This window comes from Hyperolius riggenbachi, chromosome 10, assembly GCF_040937935.1.
Source record: "Hyperolius riggenbachi isolate aHypRig1 chromosome 10, aHypRig1.pri, whole genome shotgun sequence".
NCBI lineage: Eukaryota > Metazoa > Chordata > Amphibia > Anura > Hyperoliidae > Hyperolius > Hyperolius riggenbachi.
Genome location: NC_090655.1, coordinates 72,686,115 through 72,708,297, shown reverse-complemented (window position 1 = coordinate 72,708,297; position 22,183 = coordinate 72,686,115). Strand labels below are relative to the sequence as shown.

General features: G+C 40.9%; 1 protein-coding gene and 1 long non-coding RNA gene across 2 annotated transcripts in view; one reads left to right on the top strand and one right to left on the bottom strand.

Moving 5' to 3' along the window:
• Positions 1-17,714, top strand: part of LOC137534192 (uncharacterized) — a 55,972-nt gene extending 38,258 nt beyond the window's left edge. The window contains exon 3 of the long non-coding RNA XR_011024327.1: positions 17,467-17,714. This is a non-coding gene — a long non-coding RNA (uncharacterized lncRNA). The remainder of the gene's footprint in view (positions 1-17,466) is intronic.
• PLCE1 (phospholipase C epsilon 1) overlaps positions 1-22,183 on the bottom strand; it is a 465,913-nt gene that overhangs the window by 54,475 nt on the left and 389,255 nt on the right. The window contains 4 exon segments of the mRNA XM_068255587.1: positions 9,443-9,733; positions 11,154-11,285; positions 17,599-17,716; positions 21,860-21,984. Of these exon segments, the coding sequence (XP_068111688.1) occupies positions 9,443-9,733; positions 11,154-11,285; positions 17,599-17,716; positions 21,860-21,984 (666 nt within the window).

Below are 22,183 nucleotides of genomic sequence, written 5' to 3'. Positions count from 1 at the left end.
ACTGTGTCACCTTTGTCCCCCTGTGGCCTCAGTGTACTGCAACAACATGTCATTTTACTAGTTACAAAACCATTTTGCTTTGTTCTTTTTTAAACTGTTTTTTTCAAAAACTACGTCTTTTGGGGAAAAGGTTTTACAGGTTCCCACACAATAAAATTTCACATTTCCAGGCCGTTCGTATTGGTGGGTCATTCGTAAGTTGGGTGTCCGTAAGTTGGGGACTACCTGTTATCAGGGTGCATTGAAAACATAACGCGGATTATCCAAGCCTGTGGTTTGTTTTTGGGTTTTGTATCCTTTTACTATGATCTAAATACTATATCACTATTTATCCCTTAGTTTAAAAAAAAAAAAATCTTTGAAAAGACAAACCATGATTCCAACTTACAAGTTGCAGACTGAGAAGCTATAGGGTGACTGATTTGTGTCAGAATTTAAATGTAAAGCAAACATGAAAAGAAAATAAACAATTGTATTCATTGTGCTAATACTGGATAGGACCTCCCTGGAATACCACTGTCTTATGTATTTATTTTCTGTTTTAAGGCTTTATTTTAAAGCAGGATTGTCATCCACAAAATCAAATTCCATCTACCCACTGCTCTATGTTTATTGGGCAGTCTACATGCACCCTGCATTGCAAGCATTCCAATATAATCATAAATGTTTCTGCTGTGATGAATCAGTCAGCCTGGCTCCTTTCTTATCTCAGTCAGATTGGCCCTTTCTGGTACATTGCTGGGGAGAGGGAAGCTTGAAATCTCTCCCACATTCCTTCTCCTCACTGATTCGCCGAGGACAGTTCAGAGTGACAGGCTGATGCTGAGAAGGAAAAAAACACCTCATCCCTCTGCGGCAGCTGCTGAAATACAATCTATGCTGTGTGTTTGTTTACAAAGCAAGCTAGATATGACAGTGCAGTTTCTAGGAAAAAAAAAAAGAGTAAGGAAGGAAATTACATCACAATTGGAGTCAGTCTGAGGCAGTAAAGATGGAAAATGCCTGAAACGGGTTTCTCTTTATTTAAGATACTGTATAAAATTAACTGAAATCAAAACATGGACAGTACAATCCATATGTTATGTAAGCAAAACAAGTACTCTACAAATACTGAGATATAATATATATATATATATATATATATATATATATATATATATATATAGGTAAGGATCTATGTTTAAAGCTTTGATTAGTTCTGTAGATTTGTGTTCAGTAAACTTAGGTTTTTGTAACAAGTGTTCTTGCCCTCATCGTTAACAGTAAATGCAATTTTTGGAGCAAAGCAAAATATCATTTCTGTTTGCCTCTGCAGAGTAAGCTCACAATTTAACATCTGTAGACAGGTGTAACTTTCAAGTTGCAATGTACGCCTGTATAGACCCAACCCCTGATGAGTCATATCATGATGAAAGCATCAAGCGGCGCTAGGAGGTACACAGCCGCTCAAGATTTAGCTTAGCATGGACTGGCAAGCATACTGGAGACTATGTGTCTGTACTCTGCGGTATAGCCGTGTATCCACCACTTGGTTTTGCTCCCAAGTTACTTACTTAGCAAAGAGTGGAACAGAGTGAATACAGGAAATCACAATACCATAGAGATCATTGCATCATTTTTACACAGTGACATCTTGTGGTTGCTTTACTATACTGCAGTTTAGGTACCTCTGTTGATACTGCCAACACAACCTCCCAGAAGCATATACTATATGTGCATTCCAAGTTGCCCTCTGGTGAGTGCAAGCTCGAGAGATGAAAGCATGATTATACCATTTCCTCCAGGTGGTGGCACATGCAGTCTGGAGTACTCTGTGCACAGTGGTGTATAAATTATACATGCCCCTATGTGCGGTTGTTTTTGAGCTTATTCCAGGGTGGATTCCATTTGGCTTAGCCCGAGTTGGAGACAATTGCATCTTAGGCGCAACTTTACAGCACAGGTGCTTGTATAGAGGAGCAAGAAGGAAGAAAGGCATCTAAAACATTCTAAGCCCAGAGCTCCTCTGTAATTAACATAAAGACAAAATCCTTGACATTAAAAGAAAAACAACAGAGAACAGCAGCCATCAAAAAATAATGTGCAGCGCTCTGTTAAATCTCACAGACTATACTTTACAAGATAAAACAATGAAACTTCAAAACCCGCTGTACGTTGTTATCTGATCGGCTGTCGACTATTGCAATGTCACAAAGCTACCTACGTGATAAGACGTTTATATTTAAGGCAGCAAAGTTATTACAGGGAAAATGGGAAAGTCACTCTTGGGTAATCAGTCATTACAATACAGTAACTTTAAAGTTTATATTAAGAGGGGAAAATCATAGTGAAACTCCATTGGGGTATGTAAACAAGCTCTGAGAACCGTTTTTAGGTCACAGGAAATGTTAGGAATGAGGATCAAAGCTCATATGCAGCGTTCGCACAGCTAGGCCAGATGTGGACATCTTCAGAGGTTAGTTATATTCTGTAGCAAGAGCCCAGCGCGCGTGTCAGGCTATTACTGCTAAATAATGAAACCATGGGAAACAACGTAGAAACCCCACCTTAAATAGAGATTCTGACTTTAACAGGGTCACTTGGAGTCACGCCACAAAAACACATTAGAATGTCCAATTTATTAGGTTTAACGTTTCTGTTAAAATATACATTCGCATTATAAACGGCACCTCTCGTAATCTTGCATCAAGATCTTTCACTGGAATTTTGGTAAATGAGGAGAAATTGACTGAAATATCCTAAAGCCTATAAAAAAAAAAACTACTATTCTCCATGTTATTTATTATAAAACAAGGGGGGATTAAAAAGAAAATGAAAGCAGACAGTTGGATTACATTTAGAAACAGCAGAGAAAGGTGCCAGAACAATGCTTGACAACACGAGTAGGTGCTCTGCAGTTCATGGAGATCTCTGCAGTGATAAAAAACACTTCTTTTCAAGTCTAGCAGCAGAATATGCCAGTAGTAAAAATGTACAACCATTAGCGTTCACATACAGTACTTTGCGAACCTGTAACCTAAAGGCTTTCTTAGTGGAAACACTACCGTTTGTCTGTACATTTTTTTTTATTTTTTTTTACACTAGGAGACTGAATTTGACCTCAAATAAAGCAAGGACAGAATTCCCACAAACATTTTACTCCTATGTGATAAGAAACCCCAACCCATGTGAACCTTCCTGCAGCATGATAAAGTTCATCAACCATCTCCAAACCATCCCCTAACATGCTAATATCCATCAAACATCTCTGAACCTTCCTCTAGTATGATAAAATTCATCAAACATCTCTGAACCCTCCCCTAACATGGTAATGTCCAACAAACATCTCTGAACCTTACTCTAGTATGAGAAAGTGCATCAAACATCTCTGAACCCTCCCCTAAACATGGCAATGCCCAACAAACATCTCAGAACCTTCCTCTAGTATGAGAAAGTTCATCAAACATCTCTGAACCCTCCCTCTCATAACATGGCAATGCCCATCAAACATCTCAGAACCTTCCTCTAGTATGAGAAAGTGCATCAAACATCTCTGAACCCTCCCCTAAACATGGTAATGCCCAACAAACATCTCAGAACCTTCCTCTAGTATGAGAAAGTTCATCAAACATCTCTGAACCCTCCCTCTCATAACATGGCAATGCCCATCAAACATCTCAGAACCTTCCTCTAGTATGAGAAAGTTCATCAAACATCTCTGGACCCTCCCTCTCATAACATGGCAATGCCCATCAAACATCTCAGAACCTTCCTCTAGTATGAGAAAGTTCATCAAACATCTCTGGACCCTCCCTCTCATAACATGGCAATGCCCATCAAACATCTCAGAACCTTCCTCTAGTATGAGAAAGTTCATCAAACATCTCTGGACCCTCCCTCTCATAACATGGCAATGCCCATCAAACATCTATGAACCCTCCCCTAAAATGGTAATGTCCATCAAACATCTCTGAACCTTACTCTAGTATGAGAAAGTGCATCAAACATCTCTGAACCCTCCCCTAAACATGGCAATGCCCAACAAACATCTCAGAACCTTCCTCTAGTATGAGAAAGTTCATCAAACATCTCTGAACCCTCCCTCTCATAACATGGCAATGCCCATCAAACATCTCAGAACCTTCCTCTAGTATGAGAAAGTTCATCAAACATCTCTGAACCCTCCCCTAAACATGGTAATGCCCAACAAACATCTCAGAACCTTCCTCTAGTATGAAAAAGTTCATCAAACATCTCTGAACCCTCCCCTAAACATGGCAATGCCCATCAAACATCTCAGAACCTTCCTCTAGTATGAGAAAGTGCATCAAACATCTCTGAACCCTCCCCTAAACATGGTAATGCCCAACAAACATCTCAGAACCTTCCTCTAGTATGAGAAAGTTCATCAAACATCTCTGAACCCTCCCTCTCATAACATGGCAATGCCCATCAAACATCTCAGAACCTTCCTCTAGTATGAGAAAGTTCATCAAACATCTCTGGACCCTCCCTCTCATAACATGGCAATGCCCATCAAACATCTCAGAACCTTCCTCTAGTATGAGAAAGTTCATCAAACATCTCTGGACCCTCCCTCTCATAACATGGCAATGCCCATCAAACATCTCAGAACCTTCCTCTAGTATGAGAAAGTTCATCAAACATCTCTGAACCCTCCCTCTCATAACATGGCAATGCCCATCAAACATCTCAGAACCTTCCTCTAGTATGAGAAAGTTCATCAAACATCTCTGGACCCTCCCTCTCATAACATGGCAATGCCCATCAAACATCTCAGAACCTTCCTCTAGTATGAGAAAGTTCATCAAACATCTCTGGACCCTCCCTCTCATAACATGGCAATGCCCATCAAACATCTCAGAACCTTCCTCTAGTATGAGAAAGTTCATCAAACATCTCTGAACCCTCCCTCTCATAACATGGCAATGCCCATCAAACATCTCAGAACCTTCCTCTAGTATGAGAAAGTTCATCAAACATCTCTGAACCCTCCCTCTCATAACATGGCAATGCCCATCAAACATCTCTGAACCTTACTCTAGTATGAGAAAGTTCATCAAACATCTCTGAACCCTCCCCTAAACATGGTAATGCCCAACAAACATCTCAGAACCTTCCTCTAGTATGAGAAAGTTCATCAAACATCTCTGAACCCTCCCCTAAACATGGTAATGCCCAACAAACATCTCAGAACCTTCCTCTAGTATGAGAAAGTTCATCAAACATCTCTGAACCCTCCCCTAAACATGGCAATGCCCATCAAACATCTCAGAACCTTCCTCTAGTATGAGAAAGTGCATCAAACATCTCTGAACCCTCCCCTAAACATGGTAATGCCCAACAAACATCTCAGAACCTTCCTCTAGTATGAGAAAGTTCATCAAACATCTCTGAACCCTCCCTCTCATAACATGGCAATGCCCATCAAACATCTCAGAACCTTCCTCTAGTATGAGAAAGTTCATCAAACATCTCTGGACCCTCCCTCTCATAACATGGCAATGCCCATCAAACATCTCAGAACCTTCCTCTAGTATGAGAAAGTTCATCAAACATCTCTGGACCCTCCCTCTCATAACATGGCAATGCCCATCAAACATCTATGAACCCTCCCCTAAAATGGTAATGTCCATCAAACATCTCTGAACCTTACTCTAGTATGAGAAAGTGCATCAAACATCTCTGAACCCTCCCCTAAACATGGTAATGCCCAACAAACATCTCAGAACCTTCCTCTAGTATGAGAAAGTTCATCAAACATCTCTGAACCCTCCCTCTCATAACATGGCAATGCCCATCAAACATCTCAGAACCTTCCTCTAGTATGAGAAAGTGCATCAAACATCTCTGAACCCTCCCCTAAACATGGTAATGCCCAACAAACATCTCAGAACCTTCCTCTAGTATGAGAAAGTTCATCAAACATCTCTGAACCCTCCCCTAAACATGGTAATGCCCAACAAACATCTCAGAACCTTCCTCTAGTATGAGAAAGTTCATCAAACATCTCTGAACCCTCCCCTAAACATGGCAATGCCCATCAAACATCTCAGAACCTTCCTCTAGTATGAGAAAGTGCATCAAACATCTCTGAACCCTCCCCTAAACATGGTAATGCCCAACAAACATCTCAGAACCTTCCTCTAGTATGAGAAAGTTCATCAAACATCTCTGGACCCTCCCTCTCATAACATGGCAATGCCCATCAAACATCTCAGAACCTTCCTCTAGTATGAGAAAGTTCATCAAACATCTCTGGACCCTCCCTCTCATAACATGGCAATGCCCATCAAACATCTATGAACCCTCCCCTAAAATGGTAATGTCCATCAAACATCTCTGAACCTTACTCTAGTATGAGAAAGTGCATCAAACATCTCTGAACCCTCCCCTAAACATGGCAATGCCCAACAAACATCTCAGAACCTTCCTCTAGTATGAGAAAGTTCATCAAACATCTCTGAACCCTCCCTCTCATAACATGGCAATGCCCATCAAACATCTCAGAACCTTCCTCTAGTATGAGAAAGTTCATCAAACATCTCTGAACCCTCCCCTAAACATGGTAATGCCCAACAAACATCTCAGAACCTTCCTCTAGTATGAGAAAGTTCATCAAACATCTCTGAACCCTCCCCTAAACATGGCAATGCCCATCAAACATCTCAGAACCTTCCTCTAGTATGAGAAAGTGCATCAAACATCTCTGAACCCTCCCCTAAACATGGTAATGCCCAACAAACATCTCAGAACCTTCCTCTAGTATGAGAAAGTTCATCAAACATCTCTGAACCCTCCCTCTCATAACATGGCAATGCCCATCAAACATCTCAGAACCTTCCTCTAGTATGAGAAAGTTCATCAAACATCTCTGGACCCTCCCTCTCATAACATGGCAATGCCCATCAAACATCTCAGAACCTTCCTCTAGTATGAGAAAGTTCATCAAACATCTCTGGACCCTCCCTCTCATAACATGGCAATGCCCATCAAACATCTATGAACCCTCCCCTAAAATGGTAATGTCCATCAAACATCTCTGAACCTTACTCTAGTATGAGAAAGTGCATCAAACATCTCTGAACCCTCCCCTAAACATGGTAATGCCCAACAAACATCTCAGAACCTTCCTCTAGTATGAGAAAGTTCATCAAACATCTCTGAACCCTCCCTCTCATAACATGGCAATGCCCATCAAACATCTCAGAACCTTCCTCTAGTATGAGAAAGTGCATCAAACATCTCTGAACCCTCCCCTAAACATGGTAATGCCCAACAAACATCTCAGAACCTTCCTCTAGTATGAGAAAGTTCATCAAACATCTCTGAACCCTCCCCTAAACATGGTAATGCCCAACAAACATCTCAGAACCTTCCTCTAGTATGAGAAAGTTCATCAAACATCTCTGAACCCTCCCTCTCATAACATGGCAATGCCCATCAAACATCTCAGAACCTTCCTCTAGTATGAGAAAGTTCATCAAACATCTCTGGACCCTCCCTCTCATAACATGGCAATGCCCATCAAACATCTATGAACCCTCCCCTAAAATGGTAATGTCCATCAAACATCTCTGGACATTTCATTAGTATGATTAAGCTCATCAAACATATCTGAATACTCCCTTCCCTTACATGGCAATGTCCTTCATACACTTCTGAACCCTCTCCTAACCTGGTAATATGTCCATCAAATATCCCCATCCTTCCCTTAGCATGGTAATGTCTATTAAACATCTCTGAGCACTCCTCCAACATGGTAAAGTTAATCTTGTTATGATTATGGTAATCATAAATTTGACCGTAACTGAAAGATATTGAGAAACTTAAATAAAAACTCTATTGGGAGGAATTCTGAGGCTGCTGTTTTTGTTTGCTTTAACAATGCCTGTTGCCTACTTGTTATGCAAATGTATTCCATTCCATAGATATTGAAGACTCCATACATGGAGTTAAACACCTGCAACAAGCTTTTACCAAGTGAAGTCGCACAAGGTAGAACACCTGATCTGGGTGGTGATTTGGATTTAAAGATCAAGAATATTTCTAGTTAGGAGGTCCAGGTGTGGGATCTGTGAGGGGATCCAGGTCTCTGGGGTTAGGAGGGTCTGTCCACCAGAGATGCTTATCTCTTCTTTTTTCCTGGCCTCCTTCCTTTTTTTTCAAAACCTACAATGCTTCCTTTGTTGAATCTGGGTCTTTAAGGTTGTAGATCTGATCAAACTGATTCCTCCAGTCAGGTAAACTTTTTTCTTTTGCATGCTCACAATGCCCGCGAGGGTTTGCCCCTTGGACAGCTCACCAATTTGAAAACTGTCGAAATGACTTTGAGTGGCTATTTGTAACTCTGCAACACAGTCAAACTGTTCATGCTACATTTTAGATTTGCTTAAATATAAGTAAGCATTTTCAGGGTCATTGTAATGTGACTGAAATCTAATCTTTGCATTTTGAAAGACCTTTACTTTTTTTTAAATCAAATCTCAAAAGCCTATAGGCATAGAAGACCCATTAGACCCAATGCCCTAATATATGCCTTTTTTCAGATACTATATCCACGGGCACATCCCCGGTATGCTCATGAACACTCAAAAAATTAAATATATTATATACAAAATAAAATAACTTTAAAGAAAAGGAACTAATTCTATTTATAAGCCACTACACATGCAGTCACAGGAAGAACTCATTATACACAATTAAGGGTGCTTCCTGAGAAGAGAGAGGTGAGATAGAAGATACAAGAAATGGGCAGAAGATTGGGGGGGTCACTTTCCATATTCTATTGCTTCCAGTCGCCTACAGGAATATGCCTGTAATGCCTATTAGTAAATGCAACACTTAAACCAAATAATCTGCCCGATTGATGGGCAAGTAGCATGTCTTAGAAGGGAATAAAAAAACAAACCTATTATTCAATGTATCTGCTTGGTTATGGCAGTTTACAAAGCTGTAATAGTCCTATTCTCCCATTTGGTGTGACATACAGCAATCAAAACACCGAAAACGCTTAGCTGCTAGAAGTCCCAGCTGCGGGACTAGTGAAGGTTTGAACTTCTAACCAACAGCCCCATTTTTCAACATCAACTTCTAGTTGACAGTGGGAGGGGGAGCATACTCTCATCACCAATCAACTTTGCACTTAACTGAAGGCTCCACTGAATAGAAGTAAGAAAGTAATTGTTGGTACAGTATTATTATTTTCTTTGGATAATGTCATGCTAAAAGATCCATGTGCGTGAAATCAAATACGTCCATACTGCAGAGTGTTCATGAATAACCGAGAAGAAACCTCCACTCTACCCGTATTTCACATGAAAACCTTGAAGCAAATTTTATACTGAAAATGACAATTGTCTATGGTAGGACTAAAAACAGTTCCGTTCAATGGGAAAAAAATTAACATTCAATTGCATTTAGAAAACTGTAACCAACTTACCGTCCGTTTGGTAGTTAAGGGCAACCAATTGTATTCCGTGAAGCCAGAATATGAGTGGATTAGGATTTGAAGAGTCAATCCGCGTAGCAGCTGGATACGTTCTTAGAAGCTGGTAGGTTGTGTGCTGTATCAACTTCTGTGAATACCGTCTACAAAGACGCTTAGCAGCGTTTTCGTTCAGAGATGAGATGTGGTAGCACCTAGGAGTTCGGATGATGGCACTTAATGAAGTGCTTGGATTGAAAGGAGGCGAACATGGTTCTTCCCAGCTCTGTCTTGTGTCAGCTGTACCTGCAAGCAAATTTTTCATGTCTTATGATGAACAAAAGGACAAAACTACAGACAGATATTAGATGACATCCGGTTGAGTTAAACACAATGAATACATTTTCTTTATTTCTGCAAGGACACCTGTAGGCCAAAAACCATGGTATCCTATGTAGTGGGAACAGGACTATATGCACTGTTCTGTGCTCTCTTCTTGTTTAACTTTTCAAGAAAAATCAATAAAAAGTTAACTGTAAAAAAAAAACAAAAAAAAAAACCTGCTAACAACACAAGCCAATGGCTGCTTACATCTTAAAGGGAACCTGAAGCGAGGAAAATTTAAAATAAACATGTTGTAGCTGCAATTGAATATTACATACTAACCTCACTGTTAGTTCCTCTCAGAAGCTCACCATTTTCTTGTTACAGTGATCCCTTCCAGTTCTGACAATATTTTGTCAGAACTGAAATATACCAGTTGCTGACAGGTATATATCAGCAGCTGTCAGTTATAACTAAATGTGCAAGGGGACAACTCACAGGGGAGTGTGAAAACTTTAAACTCAGAGCGTTGATTTGTTACCTGTAACTAGTTATTCATAAGAATTACACCATTTCCACTGCAGAGCCTTCAGGGCCTGGGCATACTGACGCCTTGCTCTCCAAGGCAGGTGGGCCATGTCTTTTACAGAAATGCATGGCACTTTTGCTGCTCTCTGTTGTGGCACTGCCCTATTTGAACTATACTGAATGGGCCAGCACTGGTTTGCACACAAAATGCATGCAGCAGTGCATTATTGGAACACACTGATATGTACAGAAGTGTGCCTATCAGGCAGTGCTGTCTATGCATATCAGATACACAATCCTGGAACCTGCCCAGCAATGTGACAGTGTGCTCAGACCCTTAAAGTGAGAAAAAAGGAACTTGGCTTAGTTATAGTTAGGATTGGGACTGTACATGCACAAGTCATGGCACATCACTTCAGGTGCCCTTTATCTTATAGCACACCACTTTAGGTACCCTTTAAACAGAAATGTATATGGTAATTTGTCACTATGGCAAGCTTTATAATTAATGTACCAATGACATCTCTGTTGTAGAAAATGTATCGGCATAGATACCTATGCATCCATATAAGTAAATATTTTTACTGATTGTTCCCTAGCAACCAAGTTTGCATCTCAGAGCAGCAGCTGTTTACTAAAAAAAGGTCCCAACCTTAACCCGCCCTCTCCTCTCCCTGCACGTAGTTGGGTTTGAAGCACACAAAGCTAATTGGTCCCTGACAGGGGTAAGTCAGATGCACAGTTCATTTTCAGGAAAAATATGTCTTATTAAAGACCATGACGTTACTCAATAGAACATCAAAACCAGTATCGTGTGTCAAGGAATACAACCCTAGCACCAATATTAGAGCAGAATGGAATATACAGTAATTACCTCTTCCAGATGTTTTGGCCAGTGTTGTTGTTTCCCCAGGGCTTGTTCTACCAGGATTGTTGCCAAAAATGGACTTCCTGCTTTTTCTTTCCTTTCCTCTGCCAGATCCACATGGGTTTAATGTTGTAAGGCCTGTTCCCATAAAATGAAGACTAATGAACCAAATAAGCAAACTAAGAGGGCATGACATTTTCCGTGGCTTTTTTAGACAATGTTTTGTGGAACCGAACCAGCTTGTCCTGTGTGACGCTACAACACTAATCTCCCATCCATATCTTCTCTATGCAGATCTCATCTCTACCAGTCCAACACAAATACTAGCTTGACATAAGAATACACTGAGCTAGGGGAACATGTTGAGATTGCTATACTAAGACTGAGGCATGGTCGCCCAGATCAATAAACATACTGAGACTATTCAAAGAAGGAAAAGGAGTGCTCCGACAAGACTAACAAGTGTTGCATCGTAAAACCTTTGCTGCAAACACAGCTGTATGACAATATTTTATTTTCTATTCTTTAACATATGATTTTTTTATTACTATATGGCATTGGCAAGTAATCCGGCTGCAAAAAAAGTTGACTAGTTACGATTTAAGGGGAACCTGAAGTGAGAGGAATACGGAGGCCGACATCTTCATTCCCTTATATGCAAGATCACTTGTATCGGACAGGCAGTCTATTGGTCCAATCAAAGTTTGGGGATCACGTCCTATGAAGCCACTGGACCCGACATGGCTCAGGGCGGGATGAGTGGTGCGGTCATTATTTGGAAAGAGCGCATGTAAGTTACCAGTGCACGACACACTCTACTACCTGCGCTGCTTTAGCACCGCAGCTTAATGAATCAACCCCATGCTTCTTGTTTGCATGTATTTACATGTATTTCAAATTTTAAGGCTTTAGTGAAAGTGGTCCTTTAATTGATTTTGAGTCACAGCAACAAGCATGCAGCCAGTGGAGAGAGATCAGAGTGAAAGCATCAACTCCGCCTGCTCAATCTGGGCCAGTCAATTGTTAGAGGCAGTAAAATATTAGTGGCAGAGCTTTAGCACAGAAGTTGGGCAACTCTCACTGTCTATTAGAAAATGAAGATGTCAGCCTCCATATTACTCACACTTCAGGTTCCCTTTAAGCACACGATTTTCATTCTTAGACAAGGACCAATCCAAAAGTAGGTTTTGTTACCAACTCACAAGAACTCCATTGCTGGAACATTTCGGTTGTCTCACATCGCGATCAAAAATGATTGCATGTCATGTGACACTGTTTCTGCACTGTGGTGCCGTGAGGTAATACACAGGCCGGAAACCATTGTTCTACACATATCAAGTCTGATGTTTTAACCTCCCAGTTTCAGAGGCTGCGTCCGCGGGAGGATTTTTTTAAAAATAAAATTTGATTTAAATGCTTAAGCTAGCACTTCGCTAGCTAACTATGGCCCCCAAGTCCCCCGGAACCGCTCTGATCCCCCCGATCGCCGCCGGCAATATTTACCTGTCCGGGATCCCGCAAGAGCAGCAGCTTCACCATTTAGCTTCAGTCGTCACTATGGCGACGATCGGACATGTCGTCATCGACGTCATGTGCAGTCCCAACCCTCCCTATAGTGAAGCCTGGAGCGGATTGGGAGGCTGAGCCATCGTGGGATCCCTGGGGGGTACGTATAACGGCGGCGATCAGGGGTGATCGGGGAGAGCGGAGGGACTTGGGGGGCATGGTTAGCTAGCCAAGTGCTAGCTTAAAGAAAACCTGAACTGAAAATTAAAAGTCAAAATAAGCATACACAAGGCATACTTACCTTCCATGTAGTCTACTCCCCAGTCTCTTTCTCCTCTCCTGCGTCCCATTTGTTCACTGTGATCAAGGGAATTTTCCGTCCTCCGTTTTGAAAATGGCCATTACTCATAACAGCTTTCTGGTCAGCACACTGTTAAACTGTAACATCGCCTACTTGAGCCATAGGGAAACATGGACATTACCTGGTACATCAGTTTTCCTCTCAGCTATAACTGACAGCAACTGATACTTTACTGACAGCAACTGATATATTTCAGATCTGACAAAATATTGTCAGAACTGGCTGGGATTATTGTCAGAAGAAAATGGTAAGCTTCTGAGAGGAACTGATGGCAAGGTAATGTTCATTTGAAGTTACCTCATGTGTTTAATTTAAATATTTTTACTCAGTACAGGTTCTCTTTAAGCATATAAATCAAATTTTATTTAAAAAAAATCCTCCGGGGGCCATGTGATCCTCTCTGGCGGCTAGACCGAGCATAGGTCGGGCTTACCGCCAGTGAGGTTAAAAATATATTACATAGACACACACACACAATATTGATTCATGAGGCATATACCGATTCATGAGACATCTTTAGCTCTGCCAGGTGATTTGTACGGAATGTTCGTTACAGAATGAGATATTGCTTGCTTGGCAGTTGAAAAAAATCCCTTATTTCCCACAATGCAACAAGGTTCACAGACCGCAAATTATCAGAGCCTTGGTCATGACACAACACTGTGGGAGGGGTTTTAACACAACATTAGCCACAAATCTATTCAAGAAAAGGTAAAGATTTCTCATGGGAAAGGGGGCATCGGCTACTGACTAGGATGAAGTTCAATCCTGGGTTAAAGTCCCTCTTTCAATTCTGAACTTGGAAGGTTACAGCATGTTTAGAAAGGAAAGATCAGATAAGACGGACAGCTCTGCCGGTTTGTAAAATCTTTTATAAAACCAGCACTGAGCACAGTTGACCCCTAAAGCATTTAGCGTGGTAGATAAGTGTAGAACTAGGAAACACAGCACTAATTGATAACTTTTACTCTATGAATTAATAAACAGCTCTGTGATGGAAAAAAAACTGGCAGTTGCATTGCAAAAACAGGCCTTCAGGGAACACCGCGTTAGTACTCGATGTTCCCTGTCTGGCAATCTTCCAAGCAGGAAGTGATGCACGCTTGTGGTCACTTCCTGCTTCAGGTATGCGGAAATGCATGGAAGTGTATTGTTAAAATAAGTTTCCATGCATGCGCCCCGATGTTGCGATGCCAACTTTTTAAAAAACCCTGTATCGCCATAGACTAACAGGACTTCCGGGCCCACGCATATCACCTCAGGTTGCTGTGGGTCCCACACAGTAACAGTTGTGCGCTAGCGTTAAATCTGGCACTTCCGGCGCAGCGTACTGCAAAGTGGGAAGTATGAACTTCCCCGTGAGGTTACATTAGCCTGCGGTAGCAGTGTAGCAACTTTCCGCAACACACCACACCAGTGTGAAAGGGCCCTGAAACTTGAGTGCAAAAAAAAAAAACTGCATTAACTTAATAGAAGTAATAAAGTAAAAAAAACATAAAAAGGACATCAGTTTTGAAGATATTACAAATTAAATTCACATCTAATGAAATGAAGCTGTACATAAACTGGGAAATGCACAGCAAAGGGTACTTGCGTAGAGTGAACACCGCTGCATCCCACCAAAACCCACGACAGTGCACGACCTGGCCAGCAATTCCAAAAGTCGCAAGAAAGAAGACGGTCCGCACTTGTCAGTGACGTTATCCTTTATTGATGGACATATCCAAAACATCCAGGGCATCACATCACATAGCTGACATGTTTCGGACTAACCGTCCTGACCGTCCAAAGTACAGCGTTCTCAATTGTCAGTATATATCTCCATGAGAAATTGTTCTGACTTTTTAAGAATTAGTCCCTATATACTGACAATTGAGAACGCTGTACTTTGTGTTTTTATTTTGCATTTTTTGCATTTTATTCTTGTATATTTTGTATATGTGTTTTAATTTTGCATTTAAGCCTAAATTGACTCCTCCCTGGCCGGGCGGAGTCATGGGCGGGCATTCTACACACATATTCCTACATATATGTCTAGATGGTCATTTGTCTGATAGCTATGATTAAGGACGGTTAGTCCGAAACATGTCAGCTATGTGATGTGATGCCCTGGATGTTTTGGATATGTCCATCAATAAAGGATAACGTCACTGACAAGTGCGGACCGTCTTCTTTCGCACAGCAAAGGGCAAGGATGTATCCAAGTGGCATCAAAAGTCAAAGAAACTTCAAACTGAGCACCTGGGTCATATGGCGTCTCTGTGTTTATTTTATTTTTCTAGACCAGACACACATACAGGCTAATTATGTTTAACAATTTATTAATGTGGTTGGCTAGCATGCAATCTCCAAAATGTCATAACAAGTTTTCTGTTAATAAAATGTTTTAAGAGCTGTATTCAAAGATGCTTCTCATGGATAGTGCTGACCTAACACCTGATATGATGACACATGATGCCTTAAAGAGGAACTTTGTGAAAATCATGTAATAAAATAATGTATAAATGATTTAGTCATTGTTTTCCCATTGTAAAATCTTTCCTCTCCCTGATTTGCATTCTGACATTTACCACATGGTGACATTTTTACTGCTGGCAGGTGATGTCAGTGGAAGGAGATGCTGCTTACTTTTTTGGCAGTTGGAACCAGGTGTAAACAGCTGTTATTTCCCACAATGCAACGAGGTTCACAGACAGGAAACTGTCAGGACCATGGTCCTGACATCCCATTGTGGGAGGGGTTTCACCACAATATCAGCCACACAGAGCCCCCTTATGGTCAGTTTGTGAAAAGGAAATTATTTCTCATGGGAAAGGGGGTATATCAGCTACTGAAGTTCATTTTTTGGTCACTGTTTCTCTTTAAGCACAACTTGTAGGACCTTGAATGCATTCGTTCACCTTTTCCAGATGCAGTGGATTGAAATATATGCACTGTTTGGGCCTCTTATCCTTACTAGATTCCAATCTCCCGTTGCCTTGCAGTGTTGCTGTGTAAAGTGCACATACAATCAGTAAGCTATGATAAAAATCATGTATGATGCTACTATATTTAAAGTGCACCTGAAATGGGGGATTTAAAAAAAGAATATACCGGTATATACCTGGGCCTTCCTCCAGCCCCATCCAGGCTGATCGATCCCTTGCCGGCTTCTTGCCCCACCTGAATCCTCTCCATTTAGGCCCAGAAAGTCCTTCCGTCAGCACAGGCATAGTCTGGTCATGAAGGCTCCCCCATCGTGCTTTCATGGCCAGGAGCTTTCAGCACAGGCGCAGTAGTACTGCAGTGGTACAGCACAGGCGCAGAACACTCCCAGCAATGGGAGCGTCACGTGGCTGGACTGCACCTGCGCTGACTGTCCCCAACTGAAGCATGACCCGGGCCAAACTGCAGAGGATCAAAGGAGGAGCAAGAGGACAGCGAGGGAGAGATCAGCGTGGAGGGGAGCTGGAGGAAGCCCCAGGTATGTGTAATTTTTTTGATGCAATGATAAAAAAAAACTAAATTGAACCACCTAATGTTTCATTGTGTGCCAGGTCTGGAATGCAGGCAGGCCAGGTTAGCTCTTGTACTCTTACTATAATGTCATGCTGTTGTAATACATGCATCATGCAGATCAGATTTGTTTTTTTGAAATGAGCAAAGTTTTCCCTCTAGATCCTCAGCTTTTACTGTTAGCCAATCTTACATCACTGCAGGCCATAGTCTACGGATGGGTCTGTCTTGTTGGCTCAGTAGCACCACTTACTGGCTTGCCATAGCAAACATGATAAATGACAATATAAAACAGTTGCAGCAGCAGAAATCGCTCTCTAATATTTCCAGTTCATTAATCAGCCATCTGCTTCACACTTATTACATTCAGCATAAGAATCACCCATGAATTAAGCTGTAACAAAAATGACTTCAGTTTTGTTTATTGGAGATAACTCTGAGAATTTCTGTATGCTCGGTTGACAAGGACATATAACTGATAATTTACATCACTTCACTGACAACTTAAGTGAGGAAATAAATCTCTCTTTTGGTAGTTTTATGTCAGATGTGTAAACACGGCTGTCTTTACAAGGCAGTTTAAACAGCTGAACCGCTTGTATAAAGCTATTAAATGTATACAATATCCAATCCTTCCATAAGGACATGCGAAGAAAGGGATTATTGCGGATTTGTTATACATGTTGTTTTAATGTGTTTATTATTTATATTAAAGCTCCATTACAGCAAACTATGATTACTGACACGATTACATTAGGTTCAGTTTCTTCCCATGTCGCTATAAAAACTGTATATTTAGATTTCTGCTTTTGTATATTTACACAAAAACTGTTGCTTGGACATTAGCCGTTCTTAGCGGTTTTTCTTTGGAGTTGTCTTGTAGCTGTTTATTTATTCAAAACACTAATAAAATGAGGCCTTACCTAAATGTGATTCTAATCTAAACTAATCTTCTAGGCTTGTGGACACATCAAAGAAAGATGTTTGGAGGCCATATTTATTGATCTGGCATACTGCCAGGCATACAACACTCTCCAGTCAACGTTCAGATTGCCGCCAAGGATAGACGAGACAGATAATTCTACTTACCAGGAAACTTCACAGCTTGGCAATAGATGATAAGGTCTGACAATTCTGGTGCAATCTGTCTACTTTCTTTTTTGTTCTGAGGAAGATAAAACTCTTCGTCCAGTTCCATATCGTACACCTAGGTATGTATGATAAAAAGACGTGTCTTGTAACAGGTATTGGGCACTCTGTGCAAATCAAAGCAAAATCCTAGTGCGAATACCTACCCCTCTTATTTGTTTGAGTTTAGAGATGGGACAAATCCCAAATTTATTGACCGATAATGAATCCTGTACATAAGAATTATATGTATATGTACACATACTTGTAATGAGTACAGGTCTCTAAGATTAAAATGCACTATAAATTACTTTTCTCCTATATTTCAGACACTTACAGTAGGCTATAAAAATGTGAGGTATTGAACTAAACTATTTCCTCATGGGGGATTCTCTGGCTTTTCATAAAAGTAAATGGCAGTTGTCCACTCCAACTGCTAAACTAGTAAGCAATTGAGTAGGCAGGACAGCTAACATTGTTGCATAGATCCTTTTCAAGGATTGCTTTTGTAAAGAATAAAGGAGATACTGAGAATCCCCCATAAATAGATGGACTAGTCCAAAGCCTGTCAGATCAATCAGATATTTACTGACTACTGTAAAGCAACAGGAACATAGGAGAAAAGTAATTTATAGTACATTTTCATCTGGGAGGAATGTGTTACTTATAGGTATTTGTACACATATATTTTACTTTTTTTTGAGATAGTAGTACTTTAAAGAAACACTATTGAGTAAACTTTTTTTTTCAATTGAGATGGGAATAGTTTGGAAAGTGCTGCTAAGTACTGGTGTATACATTTGAATGCTTATCTCTTTGTTTACGGTTATCAAATTCCTTTCACACTTCAGAGTTGCCAAAACTGTCCTGAGTGAACCATGAGGGGAGGGGAATTCCCTTACACTACTTCTGTTAACCCTGTGTGAGAGAAAGCTCTCGGAGAGCTGTCTGCAGAGAACAGAGGAAATGTAACTTATGTGCAACATAAACATTTGCAATAGTGTGTGAAACCATAACTCATAACTCTGCTTCAATATTACACTGTTCTTAGCATGTCAGACTGCAGATATTCATACCTTTGCAAAGGAGACACTGAATTACAGCTCTGGCCTCTGATATTTAACATGAAATGTAGGAAAAGGTTTACAAAGCAAAGCTACTTAGACATTCTTTGTACATTGTCATTTTAGAACACTTAGGGCTTGATTCACAAATAGCATGCCTTATCAGAGATAACACGCCTTATCAAAGTTAACACGCCTTATCAGAGTAAAATAGCAAACTTATGCCTGCTAATTGGCAATGACGAGAGCTCCACTCCTCCTGCCGTGAGCACATGCGGGTTCGTAGCGCAGGCTATGCTACTCTGATAAGGCGTGTTAACTTTCATAAGGCATGCTATTTGTCTTAGTGAATCAAGCCCTTAGTTTGATAGTGTTTCTTTAATATATGAAGCAAAGTGTCATTTGAGTAGACTGTTGGCTGTAATAAGGAGATTACCTGAGTGATAAATCATCTTCTACAACTGAAAAAAAAAAGTGTACAGTTGAAGCTACCTTTATTTGTCTCTGGATAATCTGTGACTAGATGTTTGAGTTGCGGTAGGAAACAGAGCAAAAAAATCCCAAAAAAACACAGGGATAACATAAAAACTCCAGGCATATAGCGTCCTAAACTGTATTCATATCTTGTACGTAGAAGTGTAAGGCATGAAGGCTGACCACTTTATCACCATTAGTAGAATGATTAAAGGGGAACTGAAGTAAGAGGTATACAGAGGCTGCCATATTTATTTCCTTTTAATCAATACCAGTTGCCTGGCAGCCCTGCTGGTCTATTTCTCTGCAGTAGTATCTGAATAACACCAGAAACAAGCATGCAGCTAGTCTTGTCAGATCTGACTTTAAAGTCTGAAACACCTGATCTGCTGCTTGCTTGTTCAGGAGCTATGGCTAGTAGTATTAGGGGCAGAGGATCAGCAGGGCTGCCAGGCAACTGGTATTGCTTAAAAGGAAATAAATATGGCAGCCTCCCTATACGTCTTACTTCAGTTCCCCTATAAAGGAAATATAGTTCAGCCTGACTATATATGGATCCACCAACACAAGAAGCAACACAGTCGGCACTAGATGCAAGACTGGAGGATTAGACCAATCATTAGACCATAAGAACTACAGAGAATCCGGGCACCATATTAGCTTACGAAGCAACTCACCACTTTGTTACATCCCCAGCAATAACAAACATACGCAAGGTGTGGATGGCCTGACAGCCGTTTCGTGGATAACACTCACTTCTTCAGAGGCCACAAGCATGTTTGTCATTGTTGGGGATGTAATAAAGTGGTGAAATGCTTTGTAGCTGGTCTAGTTTCCGGATTCTCTGTTTTCCTTTTGATCTGATGAATATATATGAACATGTAAACCCACTTATGCATATAGCTGACTTACAGGCGTTTGAAAGTCAGCGGTAAGTGGTTATGAGACCGCTAAACCATGCTTAACAGCCTAAATCTCTGCTATTTTCTTCTTTGTGTTTTACATAAACAAGTTCTGTAGCAACAGGGAATGCAGAGGTTGCAAATGCCCCCCCCCCCCAACCCCCCCTCCCCCGAGGCCCTCCTTGCAATATGCTGGTAATGATTTAATGCTTTCATTTGTTAGGGAGTTCTTGGTGAATCAGGGCAACCCCCAACCCCACACACAGTAAACGACACAGGACAGACACTGAAAGTCAACTTTCACATCTTCAATGGTCAGTCTTTATTAGTACATCATAGCAGAGAAAATAAGCACTGGAAGGCACAATGTTTTAGGCCTCCCATCCTTCTTCAGATGGCGCTAGCATCCAAGGAAGGGTGTAAGGCCCAAAATGCCATGCCTGCCAGAGGCTATGTACCCTGCCATGGTATACTAATAAAGAATGACCTCTGAGTAGACCTGTTCATTACAGTAACAGGCCGTTTCCCTCCACCACTTAGAGCTTTGTCACAGTACAACTGTCCTTGGAGGGTTTTGGTGGTCTATATCAATTGCTATGTACAGAGTGGTTGAGTGGGCCAAATGTAAAACCTGCATTGGGGCCCACAGCTAATTAGTTATGCTACTGAGATAATCCCATGCACTCTAGTGTTACAAATGCACACACATGTATGGAAAATTACAGAATACAGTTGTCCCTTCACATTTATTATTTAGTATTTATATAGCACCAAGATCTTCCGCAGCACAGTACTGAGTATACAGTGTACTGTCTCTTAATTGTTTCTCAGAGGGGCTTATCATCCAATCCCTACCATAGTCATATGTCCATCATAGTCTAGGGACAATTTTAGGGGGAAGCTAATTAACTTATCTTAAAGAGAATCTGTACTCTAAAATTCTTACAATAAAAAGCATACCATTCTATTCATTATGTTCTCATGGGCCCCTCTGTGCTGTTTCTGCCACTCCCTGCTGCAATCCTGGCTTGTAATTGCCAGTTTTATGCAGTGTTTACAAACAAAAGACATAGCAAGTGATAGGCTGAGAGTAGCTCAGTGTGTGAGTCATACATACTGTGCAGGGGGGCATGGAGAGGGTGTGTATAGCTTCTATCCAATCACAAGCAGCACAGCAAATTCCAGCCTGACTGCCTGAGCCCGACAGAGGAGAGAACATTAGATCATATAACAGAGATAATACAGCCACTGTGAAACTAGGAAAGGCTGCAGCAAGACAGACCACATTAGAACAGGTATAGGAACTTATAGGATAGAAGAAATAAGGCTCAAAATTTAGTTACAGTCTCTTTAATGTTTTTGGGATGTGAAAGGAAACTGGAGTGCCCAGCGGAAACCCACACAGACATGGGGAGAACATACAAACTCTTTGCAGTTGTTGCCCTGGCTGGGATTTGAGCCGGGGACCCAGCGCTGCAAGGTGAGAGTGCTATCCACTACGCCACCATTTAAGGATCAAGCAGAGTTCAATAGTGAAAAATGATAATATAAAGTCTGCATTAGCTGCGGTCACAAAGGCATAAAATACTTGTGACATAGATATAATGTAGTAATGAATACATTTTTGTGCATGCTGAGATTTTGAAACACAAGAGCATTCTAAAATAAGGGGCTGAAGCTGGCTGGTCAAAGGATGAACTCCACTCCTTTTCTTCTATCTCTGGCTGAAAACCAGAGCTGATAATATTTATTGCCTTTGTTTAATCAGACAGAAATAAGTACCTTTCCTTTGTTGTTAACATTGCCGCCATCAGTCTTCTTGATCCGCTTGGGTCCTTCCTCATTATACTCAAACTGTAATTTGTCACAGCAAGGTTTACTTTCAGGGCGGTCATCCAGAATATTATCTGTAATTAAATCGATGTAGAGGTGAGGACTACAGTAATGATTATGCTTAGCTAATAATAACACCGCACTTAAAATTAGGTGCCTGTCTATAAAAAGCAAAACACCTGAAACAATGAGAACTTTCATTCTGGAACACAAAAAGAAAATGTATTTTCCATGCAAAACCGATGGCTAGAAGACAAGATGGACATCTAACGA